The sequence below is a fragment of the Terrapene carolina genome, unplaced genomic scaffold (assembly GCF_002925995.2).
Source record: "Terrapene carolina triunguis isolate 2854851 unplaced genomic scaffold, T_m_triunguis-2.0 Scaffold31, whole genome shotgun sequence".
NCBI classification, from domain to species: Eukaryota; Metazoa; Chordata; order Testudines; family Emydidae; genus Terrapene; species Terrapene triunguis.
The window spans coordinates 7,783,122-7,807,501 of NW_020664382.1; the positions used below are offsets into that span (position 1 = coordinate 7,783,122).

At 45.2% G+C, this 24,380-nt stretch overlaps 1 protein-coding gene across 1 annotated transcript in view; it reads right to left on the bottom strand.

The window, feature by feature from the left end:
• Positions 1-3,391: 3,391 nt before the first annotated feature.
• The window catches only part of LOC112104636 (trifunctional purine biosynthetic protein adenosine-3-like), a 43,004-nt gene continuing 22,015 nt past the window's right edge, over positions 3,392-24,380 (bottom strand). Inside the window, exons 5-17 of the mRNA XM_026651696.1 lie at positions 23,620-23,662; positions 22,986-23,217; positions 22,754-22,848; positions 21,682-21,791; positions 18,947-19,145; positions 18,218-18,469; positions 17,707-17,859; positions 14,989-15,192; positions 13,495-13,644; positions 8,501-8,634; positions 6,242-6,383; positions 4,588-4,703; positions 3,392-3,702 (exon numbers count right to left, since the gene is read on the bottom strand). Coding sequence (XP_026507481.1) covers positions 3,421-3,702; positions 4,588-4,703; positions 6,242-6,383; positions 8,501-8,634; positions 13,495-13,644; positions 14,989-15,192; positions 17,707-17,859; positions 18,218-18,469; positions 18,947-19,145; positions 21,682-21,791; positions 22,754-22,848; positions 22,986-23,217; positions 23,620-23,662 — 2,112 coding nt within the window. The 3' untranslated portion in view covers positions 3,392-3,420. The remainder of the gene's footprint in view (positions 3,703-4,587; positions 4,704-6,241; positions 6,384-8,500; positions 8,635-13,494; positions 13,645-14,988; positions 15,193-17,706; positions 17,860-18,217; positions 18,470-18,946; positions 19,146-21,681; positions 21,792-22,753; positions 22,849-22,985; positions 23,218-23,619; positions 23,663-24,380) is intronic.

Consider the following 24,380-nt stretch of genomic DNA (forward strand, 5'->3'; position numbering starts at 1 on the left):
TTTTATTTGCAGATGGCCCATTACTCTGACAGAGTTAAAATAAGCCTCCTACTTGGGCAAAGTGTTTAATTAAAGGAAGAAGCCCACACTGCCAAGCCTGTCACTGGCTTGACATTGTGAAAATGGAGATTCAGCTTCCATTGGAAATCAAGTCTGGTGACTCCTTTGTCACTAAAATGGTTACTTACCTGTACAGTGCCTGATGTTCTTCAAGATGTGTGGTGCACAAATGCAGTCCACTGTAGACAGATGAGTGCACTAGGCACACCTACAATTCATGAAGTAGCAGGGAAGGTGAGAGGGGTGTGGAATGTATATTTGACCAAACACATCTAGAAGAATAGGTACAAAGCATTGTACAGGTAAGTAACCATTTTTTCCTCCTTTGAGTGCCTGTGCACATACTCATTCCACCATAAGTGATTCATCCGCACTTTCCTTACAGATGGTGGAACTTCAGACTACTTGGAGATGGCCAAAGTTGGCATCGTCTCAGAAAGCCTAAGTAATGGCACAGTGTGTGGAGAAAGTATATACAGCGATGATCACATTGCTGCTTTGCAAGTGACCACCACACAAATGTTGCTCCAAAAAGGCTAGCCAAGTGGAATGAGCCTTAGTGGAGTAGACTGTTATCCTCAGTAGAGGCGAGACCTTCACTAGATCATAGCAAAGCTTGATGCAGTCAGAAATCCAATGTGAAATTTGCTGGACTGTAACAGGTAACCCTTTAATCCTCTCAGCATAGGCTACAAAAAGTCTAAGACAGGATCCGAAAGACTTTTTGCAGTCCAGGTAAAGTGTCAGAGCTCTCCGAACATCCAAGGAATTAAGCTTTTCTTTAACCTTGGTAGAATGAGATTTCGAAAATAACACTGGAAGATGAATGATCGAGTTGAGGTGGAATGCAGAGACCGCCTTAGGCAAAAGCTTAAGGTGTGGCCAAAGCAAGGCTTTGTTTTTGTGAAATACTGTGAAAACAGGGCCCGCTAGAAGTGCCCGGGGCTTTGACACCCTCTTTGCGGGGATAATTTCTACCAAAAAGACTGTTTTAATTGATGGCAGTGGCAGGGATGTTGTTGCCAAAGGCTCAAAAAGGTGGAACCCATCGAACAAGATAATACCAAATTCAGGTCCCATAAAGATACCGGATAAGACATAGAGTAACACATGGATAAGGATTACTAAGTAAATCAATCTAGAAACCAATGGGGTAATGAAATGCCGTTACCAAAATGTTGTAATTACTGTGGGAATACAGGGAAGCAGGACTTTGCTTAAACTGTTCCAAACGAGGGGAGTCACCTTCAGTGAAAGGATGTTGTTAAGCCAGGGGGTTGAATGCCAGAGCCATGTGAAAGTAAGAGGGGTGGAGATAGGAATCCCCAGCCAGGAGGCTGCACACCCTCATCAAGGGACTCTCCCTAGACTGATTTAAGCTGTTCCTCCCCTCGGTTCAAAGAATAGAGCTAAACAGGCTTCATTAGGAGCCTCTTTGTTATATTAAATACCCAATCAGAGCTGAAATCAGTTGTGGTAGGACTATGTTTCTGCCTGCTGAGAGCTAAAAATCACTGAGAGCTGAAATCACTTGAGATGGGGCAGTGTTTCTGCCTGGCCTGCAAAGAGCTGAAAATTACTGAGACTGATGTACAGATGTCACAGCAGAGAGGCAGGTGACTGACAGTCAGCTGGTGAACAAGTGGCTGGTGCGGCGGAGAGGTGTGATGAATGACCAGCAGGGCGGCTGGTGGAGAGGCGCGGTGAGCAGGCGGGCAGCAGCGGAGAGCTGCGACAAGCTGATGGCGTGGCGAGAGCAGGCGACCAGCAGGGCGGCTGGTGGAGAGGCGCGGTGAGAGCAGTGAGCAGGGTGGCCGGCAGAAAGGGGCAGCAAGCGAGTCCCCGAGCAGTGGAGCGAGTAAGGTACCTCTTTACCCCACCCAGGGGGGAGGTGAACTCTGCAGATGCACCTCTGAACTCTGGGTCTGCACTGACGAAGGACAGCAACTGTGAGTGGGGTGCAGAGAAGGGTTGAGCACATGGGTTGTTGGACTTAAGAAACAGAGGAAAAGGACACTACCGAACCTTCTTGGGGGTGGGTCTTTTACTCATGGTTTATGTTTATGAACTCTGTTTGCGGTATTTCCCCAAATTAACACCCAGTTACTTCCCTCCTTTTATTTAAAGTTTATTTTCTACACTCAGACTCTATGCTTGCAAGTGGGGAAGTATTGCCTCTCAGAGGCACCCAGGGGTGGTGTGTAATTTTCCCAGGTTACTGGGTGGGGGCTCAAGCCGGTTCTCTGTTGTATCAATGGAAAGGAATCCCTAGATATTGAACCCAGCCCTGGTTGCTGCTGGCTCCACCTGGCAGAAGGGTTACATAGCCACTGAACGTGATGCATTGACGTGTCCATCGCTCCTTGGAGGGACATGCAAGCAGTGAGAGAACCTTCTGATATGATGGCCAAAAACTGTTCCCTGTATTCCTGAGCCAGTTTGTCCACAAATTTTGAAATTGCTGTCCCGTTAATAAGGTATATTATTAAAGACTGGTATTATTTTTACCTATGTGAGAGCAGGGCCCCAGGAACTGCTAGTAGCGGAGGCTTTGATCCTAATTCTAGAAATGTGACTGTCTAAACCTAGTTGTGCTAATTTGTGTCTCTGACTTCGCAGGCAGATGGAGTTGACCATTGATCAAATTAACACTTCTTTCCCCCTTCTCTGCCATAACAACCAGGCTCACTCCCCATTACATAGAGCTACAGACCCACCAGGGAGAAGACAGAGAGACACCCAGGAGCCTCCAACCATGGCGATGGAAAGGGGTGAATACTCACTGAGACACCAACCTCTTTCTACAAAATTAGCACTTTTCGTCTAAGAAGTTGCCTAATTTTTTTTCAATCTCCCTCTCCTGTCAAGTAGGGACCTAATTTTAATCTAACTGGATCTGCCCATGGTGGTAGAATGCCTAGTGGTAGCTTGCCTCCCTGTCCTTGCTTCAATTCATATAGGGTTGATTTGTGAAGCTCATGGTTTTCTGGAATCAGATTAACAATCAAAAGGAGATACTGACAAAATTGGTATTTCACAGAATTCATCTAGATTTCCTTTATAAACCATTGTTATTTCACACCTTAAATTCTTTGGTTCTTTGCTTTATGAATATATATATATATATATATATATATATATATATATATATATATATATTCCTTTAACAAACAGCTGAACATGCACGAACCCAACATGTGGTAATTTAGGTTCCAACACTGATTTACCAAAGGAACTGTAACTTTAGATTGGGGAAGATATATCCCTGGTTGTGTATGAAAGATATGAAACTGGTCTGCCTGAAATCAGGACAGAAGAAACAACAGACAGAGAAAAACCAGTGAGCAATGAGTAGAACATTCATTCATTTGACTGTAGCCTGTTGTACTGTTGTGGCTTCAGAGTAGTAGTGGAGGAAATGCAATCTTGCTTTTCATGATGAGTCAAGCTTTGGGTTCCTTGTTTCCAGCAGGTTTTACCATCTGCTCCTAGTCGCACCACTCCACTGGCCACCAGCTGCAAGGCAATGGGAAAGACTCGGCACTCTGCTTCTTTCACCCTTTCCAACAAGGTCTCCTCGGTATCATCTGTGTTCACAGAGACAGGCTCCTGGAGAATAATTGCTCCTGTATTAGCTTCCTCCTAAGTGGGAGATATTTATAAATCTGTTGTTAGGAGAAGATGGCTGACAGCATCCAAAGTAGCAGAAAGGTCTAGGTGGAGGGTGTGGATGGTGTAGAGGCCTTGAGATTTGAGCAAGAAGAGGTCACTAGGGACCTTAGTGAGAACATTTTCAGTAGTAAAAAGAACAGGAGTACTTGTGGCACCTTAGAGACTAACAAATTTATTAGAGCATAAGCTTTCGTGGGCTACAACCCACTTCTTCGGATGCTTATGCTCTAATAAATTTGTTAGTCTCTAAGGTGCCACAAGTACTCCTGTTCTTTTTGCGGATACAGACTAACACGGCTGCTACTCTGAAATTTTCAGTAGTGTGGAGATGGGAGAAGGCAGACTGAAGGGATGGAGGAGAAGGATTCATTGCATCAGTTGCAGACCACACATTCGATGAGTGGGGATAAAAAGGAGAGATGGGGGGTTATGTCGGAGATGCAAAAAGATAGTTGATGGATAGTTTTTCAGGATAGAAAAGACTGGGACAAGCCTCTATTGTGAAGGGAAGGAGGGTGAGGGAGGGAATGAGAACAGGGCAATAGAAATAAGGCGATCGAAAGGGATGGATCACGTGGGAAGGACATCAGTGGGATTATTCACATGCATAGGGTAAAGCATGCATTGGGTCTTTAATGGACTGGGGCCCATTTTTGTACATTCCTATTCATAAGCTAATCTTCCTACAGAAATTTAACTTCTAGCTCTTCCTATTTTATTGGTAATAATCCAGTATTTCCAGGTACAAGTTCATTACACTGATATTATCTGGATAACATTTATGCATTTGTTATTGTGATACAATAATCATTTGCCTAGAGTTAGAATAATTCTTAGAGGCAGAACAATACTTACAAGTACAAAATGTACTGTACAGCCAGTGACTTTGACTCCTGCTTGTAGCACCTGCTTATGGGCATTTCCCCCTTTGACTGAAGGTAATAGTGATGGACAAATGTTCAAAATTTTACCTAAAAATCATTTAAAAAATAGATAAAACATTTAAGCTGAAGTTCTTTTAAAATAAAAAACATAGATGATAGTCCATTAATAAAATATTTGTCAGCAAGAGCTCATAACACTAGGTGTCATTCAACAAGCTGGAAGGCTCCAAACAGCAATCAGAACTTACTAAGGTGCACAAGGGTTAAAATGCAAAAGCAGAGATGGTGGGGCCAGGCTCTGAGGAAATAGTTTAGGAAATATTACATTTCCAGGGCCAAGGATAGCGAAGTACAGCTGCTGCTGCAAGCCAAGCAAAATGAGGTTTCAGATAAAGGCAAGATAGTCACTTGTCCTCCATCGCCACAGATAGGAGGAAGGGGTCAGAAGGTTCCCTCTAACCCCTAAGTTGCATATCCAGCTCACAACTCGGTGCATAAGGGGAGCTGGGAAAGAGAGAGACCGCTCTGCAGGGTTGCTATTGTGCCAGTGCAGAGACAGCAGATGGGAAAGTGTGACATAGATCACTCCTCGGCGGGGACGGGGGCAGGAGGAGATGTCTGAATAAAAAGTGAGTAACCTCTCACTGAGGCCTCAGGAATTGGACCGTTGTTAACAAGATAGAGGGTTCAATGGCTAGGGAGTGTGCACTCCCAGCCTCTGCTGGGCAGAGCGGTCTGTGACTGGAACCTTGTTCTCTATGGGTACATCTCCACTGCAATGAGAACCCCCCGGAACTGAGCCTCAGAGCCTGGATCAATTGATTCGGGATCGTGGGCCTAAAAATAGCAGTGTAGACTTTCAGGCTCAGGCTGGAGCCCAGGCTCCAAAAACCCCCGAGGAGGAGGGTCTCAGAGCCCGGCCTCCAGCCCAAGCCCAAACATCTACAATGCAATTTTTTGCCCCATAGCCCGAGTCAGATGACCTAGGCAGTGTATATATACACCCTGTGGGTCAGACTCTAATAGCCTTATTCACTGTAGGCTCCATTGTGGTTTTTCCTCAAGCCCAGAGTAAGGGGCAGTGCACTGTTGTGCTGCTCATAGAGCAGCTCAGGAGGGACTTGAGAATTCACAGTCTCACTCCCAGTTCCCCTGCTACTCTTGGCAAAGAGTAACTGCCCCAGGTCTATACCCAGCACAGCATGTGCCCCTTGACACACTGGCACAGCTATGCCACCAGGTGCATTGCAGTGAACAGAACCAACCCTCCACCTGCTCCCCAGCCCTTTTCACCCACCTTCCTTCCTCTTTGCCCCTCTGCAACCCCAATACCCAGGGCACAATTTAGCTCTTTGGGTAATATCTTACCCTTCGCATAGCCCCATTGATTCGAGTGAATGAATTACATGAATGAAAGCATAAGATACTCCCTACTGATTTAAATACAATGGTATGCAGAAGACAGTGCTACTCAATATGACAAAAGGTGTTAGAATCTTGCCCTGTAGTGGTAATGCCGTGTGCTACTGGATAGGCCCCAAGGCTCCTGAATGGGCCCCAAGTATTGATATTTTTCATGCCTCTTTTACAGCTATTGCTAACAATTGTTTATTCTGGTTTCTTACCATTCCACTTTCTGATAAAAGCACTGGACAAAATTCTCATAAATCCTGCGAGACAGATCAGTTCAACAGAGAATTCTTCAAGGACTCTGTCAATTGTGCAGTCAAATTCAGAGCGGCTTCCATACAATTTATGGTCAACTACCTAAAATATTAAAACAACCAAAGCCAAAACACTGAAAGTGACTCAATGTGTAAGAATGAGGGTAACTACTTGGAGAACAAAGGAAAATCAAAATAGGTCCATGCCAAAATATACCAGTATTTTTAAAAAGTTGTTATAGCCTTGCTAGTGCTCACGTGTACTATCAATCGGTGTTTGCAATTCACAGAATCATAGGAAGCAGAAATGGGAAAGATCTATAGCATCATCTAAGTTCACCTGCCAGCCAGTGCAGCAGTATTCCTTAAAAGGGTGTTTTCTAGTGATTTTTTCATGTGAGAAGATATGATTGACAAAGTTCTTACTCCTATGCTGAATCCAGATGCACATGAAGAATGCATATAAAGTGAATGGATTTACTTTAAAACAATATGGTTTCACCAAAAGCAGCACCATCATTTTACAGTCATTGACTTGTGCAACAGGGAGTTTATTTTAAAAGACACTGGACTGATCAGACATGGTGTGTAAGATGAGCGAAGTTCTTGTTCTTCCTACTCCAGACCAAAACCCAGATACCCAAGGGAAGTGTTTCAATTCCATTAAAGACGACTTTCAACAATGTAGGTGATGGAGCAGTGTTCCTCGTCCCCATGAAAACCTTTTGAAGGCCCTTAACACACGTTTTTCAGATATAAGCCTATATACTGCTGGAGAAAATTTAAGGTGCCTCCAGTTTAACAGTTTGGGGGAGCTAGCTCAAACTTTCAGATGCATGGGAGAACCACTAAATGCTACTATGTCCTTCATTACTGTCTGAGCGGGGAACAGGGGGGGTGAATGGGAGCGGGGTCCCCGTGGGGCAGTCAGGAAGGAGAAGAGGGATTGGATGGGGCGGCGGGGGACAGTCAGGGGCGGGGTGTCCAGGGGCGGTCCAGGAGAAGGGGTGGTTGGATGGGGCAGGGGTTCCAGGGGGGTGTCAGGAAGGGGGGGGTTGATGGGGCGGGGGGTCTGGGGGCGGGTGGGGGACAGAGAGCAGGGGGGTGGATGGGGCAGGGATCCCCAGGGGGCCATCAGGGAATGGGGGGGTTGGATGGGCAGGAGTCCCGGGGGAGCCGTCAGGAGGCGAGAAGCGGGGGAAAGGGGAGGTCGGATAGGGGTTGGGGGCCGGGCCACACCTGGCTGTTTGGGGAGGCACAGCCTCCCCTAACCAGCCCTCCATACGATTTCAGAAACCCAATGCGGCCCTCAGGCCAAAAAGTTTGCCCGCCCCTGCTGTAGATCAGTGGCCTCCAAAGTGGGGGGCGCGCACCCCAGGGGATGCGCAAGAGGATCCTTGGGGGTGCGCGGCCGGAGGAGCGCTTTTTTTTTCTTCGTCAGGCGGGGGGCCGGGGGGGTTTTTTTTTTTTTTTTTTTTCAGCCTTTGGGGAAAATGGTACAGCCAGCGTGGCAGGGGGTGCATGCTCAAAATTTTTTACTGATAGGGGTGCGCGATCAAAAAAGTTTGGAGACCACTGCTCTAGATGGTATCACTATTCTCAATGTGTGCAATTCTTTCTACTGTATGCCTATGTTATGCAATTGAAATCAATGGGACTCCTTGGGCAGTGAGGTTCTACTTAATCTGAATAATAACAACAGAATCAGACTCACTTTGCTATTGAAAGTAATTGGGGATGGTGTGAGAGATAGGAGGTCTTCTTATGCAGATATTCACTACATGCTCAAGAAGCGGATGGATAAATGCAGCATAGGAGAGGAAAGTGCACATGCAGTCCAAAAAAATGACGTTTTATTGATTTCTTCTTCCTCTTTTCAGTTAAAGGTGTACGCTGCATGGGGCTCAGCAAAGCAAGCACACATCTAAAGTCCCATTGATTTCAATGCACACACTTCAATCCTTCACTGAACTGGGGTCCTAATGCCCATTGAAGTTAATGGAAAGATTTCCATTGATTTCAATGAGCATTGGATCAGGTCCTACATGATTTTGGATTTGATCTTAGCTATCTGATGCCATTGTTTTATACTTTTAGCTAACAACTTAACATAAAAAGTTTAAATAAATGTGGGGCCAGAATTATTAGTGAAAACTTGTTCCAGATTTGTAAAAGCAGTAGCTGTTTCTCTGGTGACTGAAAGGAAATGGATGTCCTTACCCTGGTGGGAATCCCAGCCCGGGCTGCATTTCTCAATTCTTCCACATCTCCAGACTTGTTAGAGATGACAAGAGCTATCTGTGCACAGCTTGCAGGTTCTTTTGCATATGCGATAAGTGCCGCAAGGTTTGTACCTCAAATTAAAAGAGAAGAACAAGTGGTCTTATAAACAGGAGCTGAAGACTTTACTCAGTTTGTGAATTAACTAATGTTCTCTGAGATGCGTATCCCTATGGGTGCTCCACTTCTGGGGCACATGCGCCTCTTGACCCCTTGATCAGAGATTTCCATTAGCAGCGTCCATTTGGCCCACGCACATGCCCTATGCCTCTTCGTGCCATGCACTGAAGCTATATGGGGTTGCACGGGCAAACCACCCTCCGTTCCTTCTGCAACCGAATGTCCCATATGGAACAGTCCGAAGCAGAGGAGGAAGAGGGCGGGTAGTGGAGCACCGATAGGGGGACACATCTTGAAGAACTGCAGTTACTGCACAAAGTGAGTAACCTCTTCTTCAAGCAGTCTCCCTATGGGTTCTCCACTTCAGGTGATTTCCAAGCAGTATCTCCAGTGGGAAGAGGGAGCTTCGGCACGGAGTCTAGAACTGAAGATATTACTATAGTACCAAGTGCCACGTCGGCTCTGACAGCATGGATTAGAGCGTAACATTTCCAAAAAAAATATATATATATATGTACTGAAGCCCGTGTAGCAGCCCTACATATCTCAGATACTGGCATGTTCTTAAGTAATGCTTTGGATGTTGCTTATTCTCTGATCGAATGTGCTATCACTAAGGCTGCGAGTTTGTCACGGAGGTCATGGATGCCGTGACTTTCCGGGACCTCCATGACTTCTGCAGCAGCCAGTGCACCTGGCTGGGGGCCGCCTGAGCAGCTCAGGCAGCCCCTGGACTAGCTGCACCGGCCGATGCCAGGGCCACCACGCCTCCCTCCCCCAGCAGCAGCAGCAGGAGTTTGGGTGTGGGAGGGGGCTCAGGGCTGGGGTTGGGTCACAGGAGGGGGTGAGGGCTCTGGGTGCCACTTACCTTGGGGCGCTCCCCGGAAGCAGGGATATCGCTCAGCTCCTAGGCAGAAGCGCGGCCAGGCGGCTCTGCGCACTGCCTTTGCCTGCAGGCACCTCCCTTGCAGCTCCCACTGGCCACAGTTCCCAGGCAATGGGAGCTGCGGAGCCAGCACTCAGGGCAGAGGCAGCGCACAGAGCCCCCAGGCCCCCCCCGCCCAAGATTTAGTCAGGGGTATATAGTACAAGTCATGGACAGGTCATGGGCCGTGAATTTTTGTTTACTGCCCGTGACTTGTCCATGACTTTTACTAAAAATACCCATGACTAAAATATAGCCTTAGCTATCACTCTTTGGGCGATGAATGCCTGCAGCATCATAACAAGCAATAATACAACCAGCTTTCCTTTTGGGGGCTCCAAAATTGGCATAGGCATTGTACCACTCCCTGAACAACAAGTGCCCAGAAGAGCTCGGCCACATTAATGGGCAAAGCCTGGCCACTCTTGCAACCTAGGGAAAGCTGACTACAAAGTACATAGAGTCCAGCTTTAGATGTGCACAGGGAAAGAGTATGGGGGGCAGGAGGCACTAATGTTATACAGATTACTCCAACAACTATGCTCTATTATTTAAGGGGAGGATTCACCCCCTTCTCCCATGCCTAGCAAAGTTACTGAGCGAGGGCACTGGGGAGAACATCTGCTCCTAAATAAACAACAGTTAGGAGTGTTCCAGGTTGGCTGTTATTGAACAATGCCTTGTTTTCTTAATATTTTTGGCAATCTGTTTTGAACCCCTGTTTTCAAAGAGCTTTGAGTCCTTTTCATGTTATCCTATATTTCACCCCTCTGTAATGCTACACAGTCTGGAATTTCCATTACATGGAGAAATCTTGCCAACCACGTTATTCCCTTTTACTATTTTTATATAATTTTTAATATTTTTCAATTTTTATATGTGAAATTTGAGTTAAGGATGAGTGCCAGGTAGAAAGCCTTCAAGACCAACGTCTTGTTTATCCATACAACAGGAATACCACAGCCGTAGCCAGTATAAGCTTCCCCCCACTACTGTAGCAACATGTTTCAGACGTGACCTGCCTGGAGGGAGCCCCTCTGGGGTGCAAGCACAGTTCAGTCTCCGTGTGTATTCAATCCCTGGCCTCTTTTGAGGGCTTGTCTAGACTTAAAACGCTACAGTGGCACAGCTGTGCTGCTGTAGTGCTTCAGTGTAGACACTACAGCGACAGGAGGGGTTCTCCCATCACTTTAGTTAATTCACCTCCCCAAGAGGCAGTTGCTAAGTTGATGGAAGAGTTCTTCCATTGACCTAGCACTGTCTGCACTAGGGGTTAGGTTGGCTTAAACTACATCGCTCAAGGGTGTGGATTTTTTTCACCTCTGAGCGACATAGCTGGGTTCATCTAATTTTCTAGTGTAGACCAGCCCTGAGAGTGACAGTAGGCGGACCAGCTATAGTGCCAGTTGTGATGGTGGTGGTTTCTGTCCACTGAGAATCAGACAGAGCACTACTTCAGTTCACCAAACAGCCATTAGATAATAATTTGTGGTCACTACTGACATGGTGTTGTTTGATTTGGCAAGGTAGCGACAATGTGTTACCATCACCTGAGCGATCTAATCCTCGTATGTTTCATCAAAGTATTTGGATGCATTAAAATACTATCTGCTTTAACAAGCACTCAAATGGAAAAGGACTAAAGAATTTGTGGATTAGCAGTATGCAACAGTCAGTTGCCTCCCGCATGCCCCCTTGTAGTCAAGGGTGGCTCTGTGGTCCCCTGCCTCAGCTTCCCCTCTTCAATACTCAATAACTCAAAAAAGAGATTCTCACAAGTCCAGAAACAGCCCATCCTGGGATCTGGTTTTATTAACAAAGTTCCAAACAAACACAAAGAAGTCTTCCATTGAACCTTAAGCTGTGCCCCTCCTCCCCAAGGTACTGTCTCTTCCTTTGTCCTTGGAGACAATGGAGAAGACAAGGCCTGGCCTGCCTTTTTGGCCTTCTCCCAAAAAAGAAAACAAATCTTCCAGCTGGGTCTTTCTACCCAGCCCCAAGTTCCTTCCTCAGGGACCACTGCAGGAGACTTCTCTTCTTGTAGATTCACTCTGCAGTCCCCCATTGGCTGTCCACACCCGCATGGCCCCACAGTATGCCAACATTTTTATGGCTGACTTAGAACAACGCTTCCTCAGCTCTCGTCCCCTAGTGCCCCTCCTCTACTCGCGCTACATTGATGACATCTTCATCATATGGACCCACGGAAAGGAGGCCCTTGAAAAATTCCACCTAGACTTCAACAATTTCCACCCCACCATCAACCTCAGCCTGGACCAGTCCACACAAGAGATCCACTTCCTGGACACTACAGTGCAAATAAGTGATGGTCACATAAACACCACCCTATACCGGAAACCTACTGACCGCTATACGTACCTACATGCCTCCAGCTTCCATCCAAGACACATCACACGATCCATTGTCTACAGCCAAGCCCTAAGATACAACTGAATTTGCTCCAACCCCTCAGACAGAGACAAACACCTAAAAGATCTTTATCAAGCATTCTTAAAACTACAATACCCACCTGGGGAAGTGAGGAAACAGATTGACAGAGCAAGACGGGTACCCAGAAATCACCTACTACAGGACAGGCCCAACAAGGACAATAACAGAACACCACTGGCCATCACATACAGCCCCCAGCTAAAACCTCTCCAGCGCATTATCCACGATCTACAACCTATCCTGGAAAATGATCCCTCACTCTCACAGACTTTGGGAGGCAGGCCAGTCCTCGCTTACAGACAACCCCCCAACCTGAAGCAAATACTCACCAGCAACTACACACCACACCACAGAAATACCAACCCAGGAACCAATCCCTGTAGCAAACCTCGTTGCCTACTCTGTCCCCATATCTACTCTGGCGACACCATCAGAGGACCCAACCACATCAGCCACACCATCAAGGGCTCATTCACCTGCACATCTACTAATGTTATATATGCCATCATGTGCCAGCAATGCCCCTCTGCCATGTACATTGGCCAAACTGGACAGTCCCTCCGCAAAAGAATAAATGGACACAAATCAGACATCAGGAATGGTAACATACAAAAGCCAGTAAGTGAACACTTCAGTCTCCCTGGTCATTCTATTACAGATTTAAAAGTCACTATCATTGAACAAAAAAACTTCAGAAACAGACTTCAAAGAGAAACAGCAGAACTAAAATTTATTTGCAAATTTAACACCATTAATATGGGCTTGAATAGGGACTGGGAGTGGCTGGCTCATTAAAGAAGCAGCTTTTCCTCTCCTGGAATTGACACCTCCTCATCTATTATTGGGAGTGGACTACATCCACCTTGATCGAATTGGCCCTGTCAACACTGGTTCTCCACTTGCGAAGTAACTCCCTGCTCTCCATGTGTCAGTAAATAATGCCTGCATCTGTAACTTTCACTCTATGCATCTGAAGAAGTGAAGTTTTTACCCACGAAAGCTTATGCCCAAATAAATCTGTTAGTCTTTAAAGTGCCACCAGACTCCTTGTTGTTTTTGTAGATACAGACTAACACGGCTACCCCCTGATACTTGACACAGATCTCTGTTTTTCTACCCTCCCAGAAGGCTGCTTTAGTCTCATGACTGGCTGTCATGTGACTAATTCATTCTTTCCATTTGGGATGGCAGGTCAACAGTGTCACATGTGGTCTAAGATTTATCTCCTGATAGAAGGGCCACCCACCCTGTTTCCCACGAGTAATGTTTTTCAGTGGCTAGCACAGAACATCTTTTTGATCTTGGGTCAAATTCAGTCCTGGTTTAAGAAGGTACAACAGCAGTGAAGTAAATGGAGATGTAAATGCTTACAGTGGGGCTGAATTTGGCCTTTCATGAGTTAGGATGTCATCCTGTGCAATTACAAATGCAAACTGACCTGTTCCAGAGATGAGAACAGCTACTTTCACTTTGCTTGTTTGGGGCTCGACATGCAGGTGACTGTCCATGTCAGCAGCATTCTGCAGAAACTGGGATCTATTTAACCGCAAGGCTTGAAGGAGATTCTTGACTTTGACATGAGAAGATCCTTCAAAGTAAAATATCAAAATACTTTTCTATTTAGAATCAACTAAGCAAACCGATCAATGATAATTTATGCTAACATCAACACTTATCCAATATTTGAAATATAGAAATTAATAATTTAACTAATCCCATTAAGTTCATGTGTAAAGTTACTCACATGTAACAGTTTGCAAGACTGGGACCTAAAATAGTAAAGACGTATTAACAGATCTCTTCCATCCCATATCAAACCTTTCTCTTAGCCCCCGCTCCCTCCCAACCTCGTACTGCCCTACAGGGGATGCTAAAAGTGATCTCAACTGAACCAAAACTTCCTTGTGTCTCCCTTACTAAAGCTGCTGCTTGCGGATCATAAAGGGCCTGGTGAAAGTCTCACTGCATGTACACCCAAGTGGACGGAGTTACTTAACGGAGATTCACCTAACTAGGGATGATCTAACTACCAGTTGGCAGACCCACAAGCATGTAACAGTAGCCTTCTTCTACCTTCAAAATTTGCACAAAATAACTGCTGCTATTGTCATATGGGAGTTTTGTTGACAAAATGTTGGTAAAATATGACCCAAAGAAATAATTATTTTATTGCAGTCATAACATAAGAAGTACCTATATGCCTGTAGACACTAGGGAGATTTGCCTAAGTCTCAAGCAGTTTTACAGGTATCTCTGTCCACTGACTTAGTAAGGTCCATCTCTAGTAGCAAATTACTTCTCACTTGATCTATACTGAAGAATGAAGGACCCAGTTCTGCAGGGTGCTGAGCTGAGGAGAAGTGCATGTGAAAGCATGTTGTCTCCTAAAAAGTGCTCAGAACCACACAGAATTAGACCCTTAATGATCTACTTTGTGTTGGTATACAGCAGGGGTCGGCAACGTTCGGCACGCGGCTTGCCAGGGTAAGCACCCTGGCGGGCCGGGCCAGTTTATTTACCTGCTGACGCGGCAGATTCGGCTGATCGCGGCCCTCACTCGCCGCGGTTTGCCGTCCCGGGCCAAAGGGGGGGGGCGGGAAGCGGCGCGGGCCGAGGGATGTGCTGGCCGCGGCTTCCCGCCGCCCCCATTGGCCCGGACGGCGAACCGCGGCGAGTGGGGGCCGCGATCGGCCGAACCTGCCACGTCAGCAGGTAAACAAACTGGCCCGGCCCGCCAGGGTGCTTACCCTGGCGAGCCGCGTGCCGAACGTTGCCGACCCCTGGTATACAGCTTAAATAGGGCATCTCTAAGGGTCTGGTCCAAACCCCATTTAAATCAATGAATGGCTTTTCATTATTTCAGTGGACTTTGGATCAGGCCCTAATGAATGGAATTCCATGTTTCTTATTTCAAGTTAAGAGGCCCAGTAACCTGTGTGGCTTGGGACTATATTTCCAATCAGCCAGGCTTCCTCATGCCTCTGTACATCCTTCAGAACTTGCTGAGCCAGCTCCTTGTCTGCCATCAAGACAGCACCGATCCCGCAATTAAACGTTCGGGCCATCTCCTCTTCTGAGAGGTTCCCCTCTGTTTGGAGCCAGGAGAAGATTTCAGGTATCTGCCAACTATAAGCATCTGAAAATGGTTGAAATGTTTATAGATCAGCAAAAGTGTTGGATATAAACCGTTGTATAATCGATAATATCCTCTACATTTTAAAAGCATTGGGCAGCTAACTTCCTGTGCAACTAGCATTAAAGCTTATGGGAACTGCATTGCTAAAGCCTTTGCACAGCCTATTGAAAACATACTGCTGTAGATGAACAGTGGTAGAACAAAGTGACATTTGTCCCAGGTCAGTCAGAAACCTCAAGCCCCAGGCCATTTACACCCACTGTGGAAAGTGCAGGGGTTGCCTTGTGCTGTGCAGGTGGCTCAAAGTGACTGAATTCAGAGAGCAGAGGAATTTGCTACTGACCAGTGGTTCCCAAATTTTTAATAAGCAAACCACCACTGCACTTTTTTTTTCTTTGTGACACACCATTACATTTATGCACCCACACCATAACCCTAATACTGGCCCTGTGTGGACAGGAGGTGGGAAAAGGGGGGCTAGAGGCCGAGCCCACCCCACACTGACACGGTGCCTCCTGTCTCACAGGGCTAGGCCGGGGAGGGATGCAGCATCTCAGGTTTGGGGAGTAGGGTGATCAGATGTCCCAATTTTATAGGGCCAGTCCAGAGTTTTGGGTCTTTTTCTTATATAGGCTCCTATTACCCCCCACTCCCTGTCCCGATTTTTCACACTTGCTGTCTGGTCACCCTATTGGGGAGAGACAGCCAGGCCAAACCTGAGTGGCGCTGTGACCCCGTGCCGGGTCTCAATGCTTGGGGTGGGAGCTGGGTTCAGCCCCGCAGGACAGGCGCCACTGCTGCAGTGAGTGTGGGGCAGGGCCGTTTTCCAACCCCCCAGGTCTCCCCTCTGCATCAAGCTGGAACAAGTGTATATTTACCTGGGGCCTCATGACTCATTTAAACCTTCTATCAGGACCTACCATTTGGGAAACACTGCCATGCACTTTATGATGGGTAACTGTGTGCACTGAAGGGTGAATTGGTGCACTGCCGCTGAGCCAGCCGTCAGCATACTTTGTAAAGTTTATCAGCATCCTACTGATTTTCCCAAGGCTCATCAGGAGCACTGTAATGGTTGTCATAGTCTGCTGTGCCCCTCTCGTGTTCCTATTTGAACACTTACTAACCTTTAAAACTTGACTGTAAAGTTCAGAAGCGTGGTCCTGTGAACCATATTGCAAATAGAGAGAAACCCAACAGACCTAATTTTAATGATTTCCTACTGATCCGGCAAAAGAGTTTTTGATAGAATATTCTAACTGTGACGAACACCTTTTTTTAGTGTCTTAATTTACAAACTTGTCTAATTAGCTCCAGCTTTGCTAGAACATTTCTCTATTGACAAGCCTCCCTTGCAAATGTATCTCCACAGGAAGAGAACTAGAGACTTTTCTTTTTTAATGAGTTTGTCTCCTGTAGTCAGTTGGTGGCTTATTTTAAGCTGAGAGAGCCAACACGCCATTCTGACATAACTATATAAAATTCTAATAACTTTTAAAATTAGAATTTTATCATCTAATCTTAGATCCCGGGCACAACTAAATGAAACCGTAAACTCAGTTTTCATTTCTTTCCTTTCTATTTTCATTCTACTGAAGTACAGAGATGTTAGAAGATGTTGTGGACTCTGCTGAACACCTGTATTTTTAATATCTTGTAATTTATAGACACTTTGTCCAATTTACTTAAAATCTGAGAGAAATTTTATCTCAGCTACAGACATTATGTGCTAATTTTATGTCTGATGTTCAGTTCTGTGGACTTTTGGCTGGTGGCCAAGATCAGACTTGTAATGGAAACCGAGATGCGTCCTTATCTGTGGAGAATCTACTGCCTTTCCATAACACTGTATTAGATATATATAGACTGTAGCCCAAAGTGTACAATTTCACTCCCTTACCAAGCTTTTAACGTTCAATCTGAGTACGCAGTTTGAGAAGCAGAAGCTATCTTAATGAATTCTTAGTCTCCTCCTAGAAACAGATGCTCCTTAACAGCTACACATTTTGCTGAAACTTGTTAAAACTATAAACACAAACATTTTAAGCAAGATGTTTATAGACCGTGGCCCTGCTTTTTGTGCCCATTAAGCCACTCAGAGGTCCAAGTACCTATAAATTAGGTACTTCACTTCTAAAGGTATGTCTACATTGCAAAAGAACACCCGCAGCAGCAAGTCTTAGAGCCCGGGTCTACAGACTCAAGCTCACGCTACAGCACTAAAAATAACACTGTATATGTTCCTGCTTCGGTGGGAGTCTGGGCTCCAAAACCCAGCATGGGGGGCAGGTCTCAGAGCCTAGGCTCCAGCTCAAGTAGGAATGTCTACACTGCTACTTTTAGCGCAGTAGCATGAGGCCAAGTCTGTAGCCTCAGGCTCTGAGATTCACTGTTGGGATTTCCCCCCCACCGCCCTTGATACCCTAAGTCTCCTAAAGACCAGGCTTAAAAAAAAAAATCAGGTCTATATTAGATGTCATTTACCTATAACAGAAAAGGTTCTTTTACACTTACCCAAAATTACACTAAATGATTCAGGTAGGATTCTGGGGATGCTTTCCAGTAACCCCCCGCCAGTGATAGGGGCAAAGGCCTTCACATGCCCTGAACGAAGGACAGGCAACAGAGCCTTGCTGTAGATTTTGGTTGGAGTCAGCAATAGTTCTCCTGTGATCATAAAAGTTTACAAAATCATTAGAGATAAAAATCAGTGCAGAAGCACTTTTATCAGGCAATACAAGAAATGATGCTTTTATCAGCATTCCTCTTGCTATCTCTGGGACAAAGAACCTATCAAGAGTAGTGTGGGAAGACTGCAAGCTGTGTCGCCACACTGGGGGGAAATGGATGAAAGATCTCAGAAACCAAGGAACTGGACCATGGGCCTAAAACTGGGCTGGTGGCAACCATAACTAGGAAATTCAATCTTGAGGTCTAAAAACCCTGCCAGTGTCTATTTAAGAAAATAACTGAACTGGATTCACTTCCAGGAAGGTTCACCTTTAAAAAGCAGATATTATTATACCTAACGGCTGGTCGCCACATCCACCAGGTACTGGAGACGAGTAGTGTAGGGAAGACATTAAGAGAATCTTCCTTACAAGGTTAAAGCCATGGCTGTGAATCCCAGAAGAAGCTAGTCCAATGACGACATCCCCCTCAGCAACTCTCTCCAGCTGCAGGAACATTTGGCCTCGTTCCACTGCACCAACTGCAAAGCCAGCGAGATCGTACTCTCCAGGCGAATACATGCCTGGCATTTCAGCAGTCTCTCTTCCTAGGGGAAGGGAGAAAGCAGGCAGCACTAATTGTAAAAACATCCACATTTCATTTCTAATGTGGAATCAATTACAGTTTTCAAATTGGGGACATATTCGGTGTTGCTACAAAGACAGGCACAGCTTAAACTGCACGTTTCTTATTTCAAGGGACCACCGAAAAGCTAGTTAAGCTCAGAGTTACAAAAATGAACAGTGAGAAGGGGGAAAAGTATTACCTGAGCACTGATTTCTGGGAAAAAATCAAAATGGTGCCTCTTGGGTTGGGGAGAGGAAGTTCTATTTGTTCATATTTCTATTTGGAGAGGGAATGGACACTTTTTTAAGTGCACTAAGAATCCGGTGCCTCAAATTCTGCTCCCATTTACACCAGAGTAAGTGAGAGAGGAGAATCAGGCTCAGTGTCTGCGTACTAATGGCAGTAATAATTTTATATCAGAACCCTCAAATCCCGTATAGGAAGCGAGTGCCCGTACCCAAGAGAGCGCATCCTGCCTTTTTACAAGCTTCAGCTATTCCCGCTATGACTGCTTGAGCCACTTCAGCGTCAAGTTTCCCACAGGCAAAATAGTCGAGGAAGAAGAGGGGCTCTGCTCCCTGAGCCAGGATGTCATTGACACACATGGCAACCAAATCCTGGCCAATGGTGTCATGTTTCTTACACATCTGTGCAATCTGTAACAAGAGAGTGAGAGAACCAATTTAATAGCCGTGATAGGAAGCAAACAGCAGCTCTGACATGGTTGCCACATCATAGGCAAGAAGAGTGGACAATCTTCTTATTGCCTGTGCTGTCCACTATAGAAATCAGAAATGGGAAAGTCCTGTCACATCATCTAGTTCACCTCCTGGCTCTCTGCCTGTGCAGAATTTGTCCCTTCAGTATAATTTTTTAAAATACTGTGTCCAGTCTAATATTAGATTGTCCTAAAGTGATGGGGCATCCATCAGTTTTTTCGTGATAACCACAGTATGTGCTTATCAATATCTATATAAAATTAATCCATCGAACATGGTTTTGCGTTCTGTATTACTTAGTCCATTGTCTTCATTTAACAACATAGCAAAACTCAAAGAGCATCATTAAATAGCTTTCTTCTTCTTTATTAGGTATAAAGGGGATGAGACTTCCTCCTTCCAGTGATATTTCACTGACCCTCTCTGATAAAGAAGCCCCATCTCATTGTCATTGACAACAACTTGGATCTGTTCCACTGGAATGCAGGGCCTTGAATGGAATCTTAAAAAAGTCACACTGTTGACTAATATATGCTGGCTAGATATAAATATATCATGTTAATAATATGTATTTCCTGCACCATATGTATATTAGTATACATTAAACACCAATAACATTAAGCACAAATATTGTAACAGCGATATAGCCTAAACTGGCCTATCCCATAATCCTGGTCACTAATGCTAAGTATCCCATAACACCTTGCATTTGCTGAAATAAACATTCAGAATGAATGTATGTATTTTGATTTTGACAAGTTTTCTATGCCTTAGTACAATACCTGGAATGCTAGTATCCAAAATGACAATAAGGAAGGAACAAGACAACAAGTTAGGGAACTGGAGCAAACAGTTGGATGTTAGTGATGTGTAAAGAAATGTAAAACTTGCAAAACCACATAAATAATACCAGCTGAAGTGTGTAACTTGGGGAGCACACTTTCTTCATAAGGTGAATATAACATATCTGCATGGGACTGCTCTTCAGAAACTGGTATCGCATAGAACCTTTTTCTTGTACCATATTAATAAACCTGACTGACATTGGTTATTTGGCCTTGAGTATATTTCATAACAAAATAATGAACCAAAGCATGGTCAAGCAATTGATTATACAATTTATCAACACACACAATGAAGTCTTGTTTCCCCAAGAAAGGCTTTTAAATGTTTTTTGAAGATTACCATATTGCTTGCATCCATTCATCTTTGCTTCCCATAACAACTGTCACTGAGGGTTTCTCTAAAGTAGGGAAATTTACACTAGTGTAACTACAAATGGGTTTGTTTACATTGGTGAAGCTCTGGCAATGCAGTTAACGCTGGTGCCAACTGCTAATGCAGACACAGTGCACTGATGCAAATCAGGGCTTGCACCAGTGCAACTTACCCTGGTAACTGATAGCTACACTGGATGAAACTAGCAGAAAAAAATTCTGTGTAGGGCTGAATGTTAGGCCATGTTTACAGTGGGGAGTTGTGCTTATGTACCTACACCGGTACAAAAGAATTCAGTACAGAAAGATTGAGCGGAAAACATAAGTAAAGACTCCCATTGGCTTCAAAGGGTGCTGGATCAGGCTCACATGCAATATCTGGGTTTGATTTGCAAAGCCAGGACTCTTTCACCCCAGACCAGTGGGGACTGGGAGCACTATGGAGTTATTCAGCATCTTCTGTTGCACTGTAACAATCCCTCTGGTTCAGCTAGCAAACAGCATTGATGGGCATTATTAACAAACTCTTGTCAGCCAAGGAAGAGTCTCAGGAGTGAGGGAATGTAAGACAGAGTTGGGGACAGTCCTCTGCTGATTTGTTGCGAAGAAAGCGTGGTACTAAGTTTCCCCAGTGAGATTTTTTGAAGTAGGAAACATTCAAGAGCCAAAAGATCATCATGGCAGTTCTAGAACCTTCATTTACTCCCAAATACGTACACGCACATACACGCAAGTCTCAATTAGCTTAATCTAGGAAGTGCAACGTACTTGTGGTGGTGAGGCTGTAGGGAGACAGGCGGTGGTGGGAGTAGGATATTTGTTATGCGTGTGTGATAGCAGCATCTCATATCATTTGACTAGCGTGGACCTGTAGGGTATGTCTACACAGCAATTAAACACCCAGAGCTGGCCCGGGTCTGCTGACTTGGGCTCACAGTGCTAGGGTTGTGGGGCTGTAAATTTGCTCTGTAGACATTTGGGCTTAGGCTGGAGCCAAAGCTCTTGGACACAGCAAGGTGGGAGGGTCCCAGAGCCCGGGCTACAGCCTGAGTCCAAACATCTACATAGCAATTTTTAGCCCTGCAGCCTGAGTCCAGATCAGCTGACCTGGGCCAGCTGAGGGTCTTTTATTCCAGCATAGACATACCTCCAATGTCTTTACAATGCTCAGAGTTGTACGCTGTACAATATATTGTGCTATTTTTAAAATTCTCAGCAAACAACATAAGCTCTGGTATGGGCATGCCAGTGGTTACCTGCAGTTTAGTTCCAATGCCTTTAGTTCGAGATACCAAGATAGGATCATCATAACCAGATGATTTCAAGTCAAAGAAATCAGTAGAGCCTCCCAGCTCTGCATGGCTGCCTGCGTACAAAAAATGCCCAGGACAACTTTTAGGTAACTCTAAGGAAAAAACAACAACAACAAGCGTTACTAGTGAAAATCATTACAGCTTGGACAACTTATTACTGGTCCCACCGACTAAACTAGAAACATGTACAATCATATGAAGTACAGATCCTGAAATCACGTATTTCATGTTGTCATAACTCATTTTTATGGCCTAGTATTTTGTAAATTATAGTGTATCTACAGCAAAAATCACTGGTGACCAGTATTTACCAACTGATCCCTTGTTAGCTGATAATCTTTCTTATTCCACTTTAAAAACTAATTATGTAACAGAAAGCCTTCCTCCAACCACATGACTGTTACTAACAAAAGGTACAGTGTGAACAGCAGACTTCAAAATTCAGTGTTCATTAGCAAGATCACAGATACCTGTATGCATATCATACACTGCTAAAACAATCTATGAAGCTGGTACAAGAACTACTGTAACAGTTGACCAGTGGTAATACAGCGTGACTTCAGTGGACACCGACATAATATTCTACTAAAAAGCTAGTGGCAAAATTTGCTATACTACAGTAATCTAGTGCAGTGGTTCCCAAACCTTATTGGCTTACATATTATCTTAAAAAAATGATGATCCAACAATTCACTTCACAGCAAGCTCCCTTTCCACAAGTTCCCATTGTCTAGTGTGTCAAGGTCAAGCCAGGGATGTAACTGAAAGAGAATGTCATTCCCCTTGTTTAACTTAAGTGGATGGTTTAAACAAGAAAGAGACAGAAGAAAATGAGAATTCTCTTTGGTAAAGATGATTTAAGCCCTGGTTCAATCATATGCAAGTGCTATCGCCTCATTAGTGATACCAATGCCAGGTGTTTCACTTGAGTGGAAAGGTCAGTCTGCTCATTTCTTAGGAGGAATTCAGGTTTCATTCAAAATAGAGGAAGTTTGCAGAACTGTTCTAACCTTACCTGATCTACTACCAGTTGCAGCTGGTGGTTCAGATTGATTAATCAAAGCACTGCTGGTTATAGTGTCTACACTTACGTCACCATGTATCAGGCCTCTGAAAGGGAAAAGGGGGCACATTTGTGGTTATAGTGATATTTTCTGCATCACTGTTGCTCATCACAGAATCAGAACAATATGAATGGCTGTGGGCTAGGCAAGCATCTATTTCTGCTAGTGCCCTTGCTTACATACACAGACCGCTGCAGGAAAGCTATAGCCTGATAACCAATGTCCTTTCTGTAAATGGCACCCTGGAACCGTATGGCTGCTACTCCTTTGTTGGCTTCTTCCAGTGCTGACATCAGATCCTCCTTGATAGCCGTGACTGTAAGGACTCTGCCACCGTCAGTCATCACTTTATTATCCTGCATGGTTGTGCCTGCATGGAACACCTTCACCCCTAGCTCTCGCGCTTGTAGAAGTCCTACAAAAATAAAAGCAAAATTAGATCTCATTATTTTAAATAAAATATAATGCCGGTGACAGTGCTGGCGACTGAAGTTCTTTTTTGCCTCATAGCACAAATACAGCACAGACGGCGGCCATACACGCTTCCTTACACTTCCTCACCGATGTGTGTATCCTGAAAAGATCACTCCAGGGTGAGAGAGTAGCTCACTTCACATGCCAATTCTATCCTAAACCTTCCTGCTGAGTCTGCCCTCAAGAGCAGCAGTTCATAGAATAAGAGAGATGCATTAGGACATCTAAAACTCACCCACCTGCCACAGCAAGATGTTTTCAACACCATGTTTTTGAAGAACTTGTCATTTAACATTAGACTGGACTGTAGAGACAAGGCTTCCCTTGAGATACTATTCCACACCCCAGAAGAACTCGCTGTTTGGAATATTTTCTTGATATTCATCCTGTATTTTAATTTTCATCCTATTACATCAAGTTATACTGCTTAGACCACCCTGAACCATTCCTCGCCCTCCATAGAATCTGCACCCTTCAAATACTTGTAGATGGTTGTCTCCTCACCCCTAGTCATTGTTTAAGCAAGTTAAAAACCTTTCGTTCTTTCAATACATACTAGAAAAATAAGGGTTTTTTCTGGGGCGGGGGCAGAGGGTTTTACTGTTGAGGTTATTTTTTGAGGGAGAAATTTGCTGCTGTCATCATTAGGCAGAAAAATCCAGCATAGCAACTCCCAATCTCACAATAGGCTAGGAACTGTTTTTACCAGCAAAAGAAACCCTTTCCACTTGCTGCAATTATAATGTGTCACATTGCTATGCAGGCTGCACTGCACTGAAGGTCAGAGCTGAAGTACAGTTGGCTGTGCTTCAGTAGCATAGCTAGGGGGGTTCAGGGGAAGCAGCTGCTTCCCCTCAGTACATTTTTCAAAAGCGGTGCCAGCCGGGCTGGCGCTGGGCTCCTGCAGGCTAGGAGGGGGCGGGCAGCACGGTCGGACTCCGGAGGAGCCATTGGGGGGGTGCGGCGGGCGCGGCCAGAGGAGCGAAGGGGCTGGCTCCTCGGCCATCGCTCCCCACGCTCAGCACGGCCCCAACATCGCCGCCGCGGCCGCCTCCTGCAGCGGCTCAGGGCTCGGCGGCCGAGCGCTCCGCAGCTGGCGGGCAG